The following is an 11,060-nucleotide window of genomic DNA, read 5'->3' as shown; positions in this document are numbered from 1 at the left end:
ATTTTTTTGGTTATGTACAATGAGTGTCCTACCGCCTATTTCAATTGTAAGTTGTTTGACTGAGAAAGGGACATCAATTGTACTTTTATTCCATTATTGCATTTTGTTGTATGTACTGTGTGTGTCACCATATATATCTATATGCTTATACCAATAGATATATTCTAGATTATATATAATACAATATATGATAGAAATGAAATGTTATAGTATAGTTTTGCCAAAAAAGTTTATCATCATCTATTTATATAGCGCCACTAATTCCGCAGCACTGTACAGATATCTCACATCAGTCCCTGCCCCATTGGAGCTTACAGTCTAAATTTCCAAAAAAACACAGACAGACTAAGGTCAATTTAATAGAACCCAATTAACCTACTAGTATGTTTTTGGAGTGTAGGAGGAAACCGAAGCACCCAGAGGAAACCCACACAAACATGGGGAGAACATACAAACTGCACACAGAAAAGGACATAGGGCCTGATTCATTAAGGTTCTTAAATGAAGAGGTATCTTATTTCAGTCTCCTGGACAAAACCATGTTACATTGCAAGGGGTGCAAACTAGTGTTTTGTTTTACACATAAGTTAAATACTGTCTGTTTTTTCATATAGCACACAGATATCAACTTTAAATTTCAGTGTACAAATAAGCTATCAAGTATTTGTGTGCTATATGAAAAAACAGTCAGTATTTAACTTATGTGCAAAACAGAACACTAGTTTTCGCCCCTTGCAATATAACATGGTTTTGTCCAGGAGACTAAAATAAGATACCTCTTCATTTAAGAACCTTAATGAATCAGGCCCATAGTTGGGAATCGAACTCATGACCCCCAGTGGTGGGAGGCAGAAGTACTAACCACTAAGCCACCATGCGTTTTACCTTTTTTTTTAACTCTGGGCTCTGAAACATTTGTTCTTCTGAAATTTCAACAGTTTGAACACAATTTTTTATGAAGCGGTAAACTGTATTCTAAGCAGCTATGCAAGATAACATTTATTTTAATTTTTAATATAATTAAAAATATGCAATTGCTATAATTAATTTATTCCTATAAAAAAAGGACACTTAACACCAAATATAGTTATACTAAATAATAACAGATAAAAGTGTCCTCTAATGCTACATTGTAACCAGGTAGCAAGCCAGTAAAAATGAAGAAAAATAATCATATAAGGATATATAAGGATATATATTCCACAAGAAAATGTAAAAATACAACTAAAAAATATATAATATATTTTTATAACACATTGTGGTATATTTCTTTTAATATTGATTTGTAAGGTTAAATCATTCAGGAAGTGTCAATTGTCTTGACAGGTACTTCTAAATTATGGACAGTTTTTACTGTACAGTCTGGACCCTTCTCCTAACCCAAATTTTTCCATGTTCTTCTAATGAAGACCATCAATGTAAGCTGGAGTCTTTGGGACTTGAAGGGATATTAAGAACTGGAGATGTTATACTAGGGGCCGTATTACCAGTCCGCATCACTGAAGTTTACCAATATCCTTCTTTTACTGAAAAACCCCCACCCACCACCTGTACAATGTAAGTAGTGACACAGTACATAAAATTTTACATTAATTCCTCTTAATGACTGTGAATGTATTATCCTATATATGATTGTTTGCTTATCTGCTATAGTTCTACAGTATTTCTGCACAATTGTAGATGCCACTACAATATCACTGTTCATTTAACTAAATACAAACAGCGGTCTCTAAGCTCTCAATTTCCTTCCTTTTTGCAATTCAGTCAATTCAAAGGTAGTTGTAACAAATTGCTCTTATAATTCTTTTATGTAATTATTTTATAATGTATTCATGAGTCCACGGTCACATCATCATCAACATTTATTTATATAGCGCCAGCAAATTCCATAGTGCTTTACAATTGGGAACAAACATTGATAAGACAATACTGGGTAATACGTACAGACAGAGAGGCTAGAGAACCCTGCTCGCAAGCTTACAATCTATAGGACAATGGGAGTTAGAAACACAAGGGCATGTGCTAAATCATATTGCACAATGGACCAGCTAGAATGCAAAGGTAAAAGTATTGAGTGGGCTGTGTGTGTAGCAGTGTTGGTCAGAGGGGTGTTGTCTTGCGTTAGCAGCGTAGATGATGGTAATAGGGTAATCTAGGGAAATTAAGATGGTGGTTGAGGAATATCATAACCTTGTCTGAAGAGGTGTTTTTTCAGAGAACGCTTGAAGGTTTGAAGACTAGAGGAAAGTCTCACTGTGTGAGGGAGGGAATTCCACAAAGTGGGTGCAGCACGGAAAAAATCCTGTAACCGAGAATGGGAGGATGTGATGAGAGTGGAAGAGAGACATAGATCTTGTGCAGAACGGAGGTGTCGAGTAGGGAGGTATTTCGAGACCAGTGAAGAGATATATGTCGGTGCAATTTTGTTGATGGCCTTATATGTTAGTCGAAGAATTTTATATTGGATTTGTTGAAATACAGGCAGACAATGTAGAGACTGACAGAGTGGCTAAGCAGAGGAAAAACGGTTAGTAAGGAAAATCAATCTAGCCGCTGCGTGCAAAATAGATTGTAGGGGTTCAAGTCTGACTTTGGGAAGATCAGTAAGGAGGGAATTGCAATAGTCGATGCGGGAGATGATGAGTGCATGAATTAACGTTTTTGCGGTGTCTTATGTCAGATATGTGCGTATTCTGGAATCTATACTCTAGATAATATTGTGCCTAAGTATGTCTTTAATAACTAAACCATTTTATCTCTTCTCAAGGCTTCCTTTGGCCTATTTTCAGCAGCTTCAAGCCCTGTTATTTGCTGTAGAGGAGATCAACAAACCTGAGAACTTACTGCCTAACATAACCTTGGGAGTTCAGTGGTATGATTCTTGTGGGGTGATACCTGTGAACACTGTGGCAACTTTACAAGTATTATCAGGACATGATAGGACCATCCCCAACTATCGGTGTCTTCACAATGTTCCTCTTATTGCTCTCATTGGCTCTGCCTCTTCCACGCACTCTATATCTATGGCCAATATCCTGGGGCTCTACAGATACCCTCAGGTACGATCTATTGACAAAGGTGTAAAGAGTCATCTCATAAGACTATTTTTTGCCTAATAATATAGCCATCCTATTTAAGAGACAATGCTTAGAATAATTTATTGACTGAAAGATTTTAACCTAATGTAAAATGCAATACATATATCTATATATAACTGATTTATCCTCTTAAAAAAAAAAGTAGTTTTTGCACACAATATCTCAATCTCTGGCCAGTTGTGATAGTGGTAGCTTACTAAAGAGCTCTCAGCAAAATAAGTAACGTGTGATGAGTTTTTTTGATAGCGAGCATGAGAAGCAGCATGATTTGAGCTGTTCATATGGGAATGCATCAAAGCCAAGCCTCTTACTATCCAGCAATGTTACCACTGTCCAACTGCTGAACAAAAGTTAAAGGGGATCCAGGTCTGCTGGGGGTCCCAGGAAGCTAAGTCCCTAGTTGGAGCTCAAATAGCTTCAACTAGCAACAGGGCAGGGATTGCTGCCCCGGGATCTGGCTGCTCTCCCTTGGTACTATTTTCAGTAGAGTGAGCAGAGCCAGACCAGACCCCGGCACCCAGTCCCTAGGAGTCAGTTTGGGCAGGAGATTTGAAAGATAAATCTCTCTCCCCAGACAGAGAGGCACAAGGGGAGGAAAGTGGGCTGAGCCCCCCTCTCTGTGGCAGCTCGTGGACAGAGGGGTAGTATACTCCCTTCTGCCACTAGCAGCAATGTTAAAGGATTTAAACCTCTCTGGGTTGATTTATGTGCAGGCTGCATGAATCAACCCAGATTGGTTAAAGGGACAGGAGGACGGATTACCTCCTGCTAAAACAAGTCTCAAAATGTGCATAAAAACAGCACTGTTCTTTATTAAAAGTTGTGCTTCTTGTCTCATCTGACCTGATCTCTGGTACCTTCAAGCAGTAAACAGCAAATAAACATCACATGCTTCAATGACCTGCTTGGAAATTTCTCTATGCTGATTCCTGTGACCAACAGATTAGACCTAACTATAATCCGTTCCCGGCTGTTCTGAGGTTTGGACCCAGCACCCAGTATCACCACTCTGCCCGCTACCCAGCTGCTCTGGCCAGTGTGATAGGCCAGGGGGATCCATCCAGAGCAACCCTGATCCATATGAAGAAGTCAGGGGTATCAGTCCAGGTACACCAGTTATGGGGTAAACTAGCAGCGTCATTTACTGAGAAGAAACCCGGTTCTGAATGCCAGTAAGGAGTCCTGGGGTGGCAGCATTATAAGTCCCTTCGACTGCGGCAGGAGGGCGCACTTGGGACATCGAAAGGGAACTTTGGCAAAGTAAGCCCAGCGGTTTCCCAGCAGCGACAGACAAGGTGGCATAGGCGGTCCATCCTGTCACAGTAGCTTATTGCATATCCCAAACTTTTGTGTTTTTAGGCATTTTGTGCAATGTGATTTGGTAAACTGCTGATATGTTTATATGTTCATTTCTATTTAGTTATTTTACTGTATGTCATTTATTGTTTTGTCCTTTTGGTTTTCATTTAATTACAACTTTTTACATGGTTTAATTTGCAAATATTAATTATAAGAAAGAATTTGTTTACAAAATACTCTTGTGTACACAGAATCTGTCTTCTATTCATCCCCTAAGCACTTGTTACAAAGTGTCTTGCACATTAAATTGTTATCGCATATGGTAGGAGTATATTTTAAAACTAGTATTTGAATCTTACAGAACTTTGTTCAAAATAAAATGAGCATTTTTAATGATAATTTGAACTATATTACCAATGGTTCAGCTGGCAGGGTTAGTCAGGACATTAGGCCTAATAGAAATTGATGTAGCGAAAATTATATTTGTGTTGGAAATCAAACACAGCTTCAGTTTAACCAAAGCGGCTCCATGACAGGTTCGCTATAGAAAACACAAACATATGCATATGTCACAGGGATAGACTTCTCTGGAAGTTACTGCATGATCATTCAATACGTGTTGTACTCTTTGTTGACACATGCTTGGAGAATTAACAAAACATTGAGATGTGTTATAACATTTGATCTCCTGCATCTCCTATTTTCTTGCTTCTAAAATGCTGAAACATCAAAGCTGGATTGTAGTTCATAAGGATCAAGGAGGAATGTAGGTAGTGTGAGTGCTGAGATACTTAACACCATAAGGCTATTCTTGATGCCCTTGTATTGTTCAGTTTAATTAGATTCTATATGGCCAATAGTAATGTGATTGGCATTAGTAAATTAAAGCAATGTAAAGCATAAATCATACATTTTTGTTCAGGTTTTAAACATATAGACAATGGAACAGGCAAAGTCCCATTGCTTGTAGCTAAACAGCCAACTATATCTCTATTGTGGATTGCTGTTCAATTACAATAGATGTCTATGTAGACATCTTTCTTAAGACACTAAGATAAACATTTTTAGGCAAATTACATCACTGGTGTCCTCTTTCTACCTGTACTGGTGTAAGTACAAGGACAAATTCCCCCCATGTTGTTTCCCAATAATGTATAATTTTGTTTTTTCCAACAGGTCAGCCACTATTCCACAAGCTCCGTTCTAAGTGATAAGATAAAATTTCCCTCTTTCTTCAGGACAGTGCCCAGTGATGCATTTCAGTCCATAGGACTTGCAAAGCTTGTGTTACACTTTCGTTGGACATGGGTTGGGCTACTGGCTGCGGACAATGACTATGGGCAACAGGGAATTCAGGTGGTCAGACAGGAGATAACCAAGGCTGGAGCATGTGTAGCCTTCACTGAAAATATTTTAACTAGCAGACAGGATCGCAATGCTCCACACATTGTTAAAGTCATTAAGGAGTCAACTGCCAAAATTGTGGTTGTCTTCTCCACTGGACTCGATTTACTTCCTATCCTGGATGAAATGATGAGACAAAATATTAAGGGCATATCATTTGTGGCAAGTGAGGGATGGTCTACAACTACTCTGCAATATATGAATCACTTTTCTCATCTGCTACTTGGCACAGTCGGTTTAGCTTTTTACAGTGGTTGGATTCCAGGATTTGGAGAATTTCTTAATAAGATCCATCCTAACATGACGTTAGGAGGAAACCTAGTTAAATTGTTTTGGGAGAAAACATTTAATTGCACATTTCCAAATGAGAAGTATTTGGCAAACCAAGATAAAGTATGTACAGGAGCAGAGAGTCTAGATAAGATCCAGAACAGTTACAATGATGTCTCCAATTTAAGGGTTTCCTACAATATCTACACTGCTGTTTACACTGTGGCCAATGCTTTGAAAGATCTTAGAGAGGACAGCACAAGACAATGTCAGTTTCCTCATGTCAGCTGTGCACCTATATGGAATCTCACTCCGTGGCAGGTAAGGAAAAAAACTGAAAATTGGTTTATTAAATAAATCCAAATAAAATGTAAATTTGACTCAAAGAGCTTATAATCTATTCTGCATAATGTATCAAAAAAGTACTGTATATCGTAGTAGGTTATCATGGTACATTATCAGGGCCACCTTAACTACAATATGGGCCCCCGGGGAATGCAGTGCACAGAGGCCCCTAAATATATATATATATATATATATATATATATATATATATATATATATATATAAATAGTGTGTGTGTGTGTGTAAAAAAAATATATATGTATGTAAAAAAAAGTGATTATATATATATATATATATAATCACTTTTTTTACATATATATATATATATTTATAGGGGCCCCCTTCACTTACCTTAAGTCCGATTGCCTTCTCTTCTTTTTTCCACGCCGCTGAGTCTCTTCTGCGCTCCTCCGTGCTGTGCTGCAGTGAATGTTGGGCGTGACATCACGCCCAACATTCACTGCGAGCACAGCATGGAAGAGGGGACCAGGGAGGGAGCCGAATCGCTGACGTGACCGCAAGGTAAGTATTTTCATTTTTTTTTTCTGTAGGATTTTTTTTTCCAGCGCTGCCTCGGACGGGCCCCCGGGCCCCTGTCCATTGTGCCCAATGGAAGAGACGGCCCTGTACATTATATAGTGGAATAAAATACAAGATTAACTATTATGTCAAAGGCCCCTAACCACATTGTCGTATTCAATCTGTTGTGGAACTAAAAGTTGCAGAATCCCTGCCCAACCTCTGACTTATTGCCACAGCACAGGTAGAAATTCACAGATTTTCTGTATCTACTACAGTTTTATTGACCTCTTTTAAGAAAACATTTACATTTTTGGTGAGTCACAGCCAAAGTATTATAGGGTGAGTCCCAAATAGAGTGACATGTGACCACATTAATCATTTAGGATTCAATTGCTATCTACTACACATATTACTAATATACTGGCCTGTGTGACCTAACATTTTACATAGTAATACACATAGAAGAATACGAGGGAACAGCCGTGTTTTGGTGTGGTAATCATAGAAGAAAATGTACCCCATGTAAATTATGGATACCCCCTAATAAGTTCCTTTTTTTAATCGTGTATCACTCTACAGCTCCTACACTATATGAAGATGGTGAGGGTAAAACTGAGTAGTGGGGACGAACTTTACTTTGATGAAAATGGAGACCCACCAGCAGTCTATGACATTGTGAATTGGCAGCTGAGCCCAAATGATGCCATACAACAAGTCAAGGTCGGCAGTTACCACACCGGAGCTTCCTTTGGTCAAGTTTTCACCGTCAACTCAAGTCTGTTGCTCTGGGCTTCCAAAGACAAACAGGTGTGAAAGATGGAATAAAGTAATTATAGTTACAGGGAATTTATTTTAGACTCTAAGGGCTAGATTTACTAAGCTGCGGGTTTGAAAAAGTGGGGATGTTGCCTATAGCAACCAATCAGATTCTAGCTATCATTTTGTAAAAGGTACTAAATAGATGAAAGCTAGAATCTGACTGGTTGTTAAAGGCAACATCCCTACTTTTTCAAACCCGCAGCTTAGTAAATCTAGCCCTAAATGTCTACTGATCCCGCTGTCTGTCTAATGACCTCTTATTCTTACTACCGGTGTCAATCTGTTGCAAAAACTCAGGAATGTCATTGTCAGCATGTTCAATGCAAATGCATTTTCCTGATATAATATCATAAAAGTCACTGAGGAATTCCGTAACCTTTTAAAGCTTACTGTAAATGGTTTACATTCTTATGTGGAATGCAGGGGCCAGATGGCAAAAGGGGCAGTATGGCACCGGTTCTGCCCCCATTAATTTTTTAACAATGTAGTCCCGGCACAAAAGATTCTGTTTTTTCTATTAATGTTACATGTAGTTGCTTCATCAGAGCACAATCAGTGAATATACTCCATCTCTCTCCCACCTCCCTCTAGAATGTAAACTCTCATGGGCTAGTCCACACTATGTTTTGTCTCATGTCAGCCCTTCTTGCCTGTATGTCCCTGTTTACATTGTACGCTGTATATGGTATGCTGTATTGTCCTGTTTACTATGTTAGCTATGTGTATTACTGAATTTGCTGTATGCTAATTTTATTGTACTGTATGTATTTGTTTTCTATTGCATACTTGCTGTACTGTGCTGTAGAATCTGTGGTGCCTTATAAATAAATAATGATGTTGGTGATGATGTTATAACACGTACGTGGCTGGTTAATTGTTGACATTGGTTTATATGAGCTGCCTTATAGATAGATCTCACTACAAATCGTAAGAAGATTGACAATTTATAAGGATACTGGAGAGTCATAATGACATACAATTAAATGAATACATGCACTTTTATGTACTGAATATTCTTGTTTGTGTATATATGTGTATCTCTATGGTACATCTTGATCACAACTATAATCACAACACCCAATTTGCATATTCATCACACCTCATCATGTGGTTTCTATAACAAACAATACCACAATAGCAAAATCAAATTTACATTTAACAATGCAAAGCATCTTCGATAAATGTTACTACTGCACTGGGTAATGATCAGCTTTTTGCTAATGACCTATTACAATCTTCCAAGGTACCTGTGTCCGTGTGTTCTGTGAGTTGTCCACTAGGATTCAGAAAGGCAGCCAGGAGAGGACATCCCATCTGCTGCTTCGAGTGTGTCCCCTGTCCACAAGGAGAGATCTCCAACTACACAGGTAAGAAGTTCAAATGATGTAATCTGTGATCTTGGATTATTATACAAATAAGCGCAACTATCTGTAATGCAAAAGAATGCCTCAATTTTGGAGGATTTACAGGAATATATAAACTGCACAGTATGTACATTTCTAAAGAAAACACTTAAATATTAGCTTCATTCTTGCATGGATATTGGTGGCTGAAATTACATGTGTGTTTTTACAAACTCACTTTGAATATGATTGACAACCAAGTCTGGCATTCAGTTTGTTGCAGATCATGCCCTAGATATGTAATATTCAATATTTACTTACGTAGAAAATATAAATGATAATCTATTAGAATGTGATATGACAATTTTACCATAGGTATCAGCTCAATACGTATCAGTTTTTTTAAGAACCGCTTTGATGAGAGTAATACTGAATAATTTAAAATTCTTGTTTAAGCTCTTTTGACCTTTGTAAAATAATTATGCAGGCTTGGAAGGTTATTCTATTTTTATTACTATATTTCAGACTCTGTTGATTGTATCAAGTGTCCATGGAATGAGTGGCCAAATCCACAGAAGACTACATGCCTTCAAAAACACACAGAGTTCCTCTCCTATGATGACCCATTGGGAGTGACTTTAACCACTACTTCTCTACTGTCCTTCTTCATTCCTATATTCATTTTAAGGCTTTTTATTCTATATAAATCCACTCCTATAGTTAAAGCCAACAACTACTCCCTAAGTTGTCTTCTTCTGATGTCACTCTCCTTTTGCTTCCTCTCCCCTTTGGCTTTTCTTGGCTATCCCCAATCTGATAAATGTCTGCTCCGTCAACCTACTTTTGGACTGGTTTTTGCCCTCTGCATATCTTGCATTTTGGCTAAGACTATTATGGTGGTGTTTGCCTTTATGGCCACTAGACCAGGTAGTGGTTTGAGGAGCTGGACCAAACCTCGAGTGTCCTACATGATTATTTTTCTATGCTTCATGTTACAGTTCCTCTTGTGCATCACATGGTTGTCTCTTTCTCCCCCTTACCCACAATACAACACTCAAAGCCTGCCCATGATTATCATTGTTGAGTGTAATGAGGGATCACCCATTGCCTTCTGGGCCATGTTAGGCTATCTGTTTCTTCTGGCCACCATTAGTTTCATTGTAGCCTTCCTTGCTCGAAGACTTCCTGACAGGTTTAATGAGGCCCAGTTTATTTCTTTCAGCATGTTGGCCTTCCTTAGTGTCTGGGTGTCTTTTATCCCAGCCTCCCTCAGTGCTCAGGGCAAATACATTGTGGCAATGGAAATATTTGCCATTTTGGCATCAAGCTGGGCTCTGGTGATCTGCATGTTTCTTCCTAAATGTTTCATCATAGTGTTCAGACCCAACATGAACTCCAGAACAAACCTAATGGGGAGAAATAGAGATTAGTAGAATAAACTGACACACACTATGGATAAACAACCAGCTAAGCTTTTAATAGGAATTATCCAGTAACGTTGCTTTATGTTTAGTTCTACAAGCACCAGCATACCCAGACAGCAGACAGCTTTGGCACACCAGGACTTGTTAGAACTTGTAGTGCACCAGCAAAAAAATGCTGATTTATCAATTTAAAGTGTATTACCACACACACACACCTCCCCAGCATGACGTGGATTTCTGTTGGGGTGCATTTCTTGCAGGGTGACTCCCCTACATAATGCAGCCTTGTATAGAATGGGCTAGGGGTTATTAACATTATGACATGGGGGATCCCATGCTGTGAGTTCCCCTTTGATAGTGTGATGGTGCAATAATATTTGTGTACCAACATATGTATTTAATCAATACATATGTGTATCAAATCAAAATATTTGCATTTAATCAATAACTTTGTGTGTGAACAATACATTCATGCTTAATCAATATATTTGTCTTTAAGAAATATATATTTATTTAATCAATATATTTTCATTTAG

General features: G+C 38.2%; 1 protein-coding gene across 1 annotated transcript; it reads left to right on the top strand.

Moving 5' to 3' along the window:
* Positions 1-1,339: 1,339 nt before the first annotated feature.
* On the top strand, positions 1,340-10,530 carry LOC142150531 (extracellular calcium-sensing receptor-like). Its single transcript, XM_075205726.1, has 6 exons — positions 1,340-1,557; positions 2,768-3,059; positions 5,574-6,392; positions 7,518-7,745; positions 9,001-9,124; positions 9,626-10,530. Exons 1-6 carry the CDS (start codon positions 1,340-1,342, stop codon positions 10,528-10,530), a joined length of 2,586 nt encoding a protein of 861 aa, XP_075061827.1.
* Positions 10,531-11,060: the final 530 nt, after the last annotated feature.

The sequence above is a fragment of the Mixophyes fleayi genome, chromosome 4, assembly GCF_038048845.1.
Source record: "Mixophyes fleayi isolate aMixFle1 chromosome 4, aMixFle1.hap1, whole genome shotgun sequence".
NCBI classification, from domain to species: domain Eukaryota; kingdom Metazoa; phylum Chordata; class Amphibia; order Anura; family Limnodynastidae; genus Mixophyes; species Mixophyes fleayi.
This window is presented reverse-complemented; position numbering and strand designations above follow the sequence as displayed.

Bases quoted from the DNA above. Each gene is read 5' to 3' on its own strand.
- LOC142150531 (XM_075205726.1), top strand. From the start codon at position 1,340: ATGGACAGTTTTTACTGTACAGTCTGGACCCTTCTCCTAACCCAAATT. The intron at 3,060-5,573 runs GTACGATCTATT...TTTTTCCAACAG, and splicing joins GGCTCTACAGATACCCTCAG to GTCAGCCACTATTCCACAAG. The intron at 7,746-9,000 runs GTGTGAAAGATG...CAATCTTCCAAG, and splicing joins GGGCTTCCAAAGACAAACAG to GTACCTGTGTCCGTGTGTTC.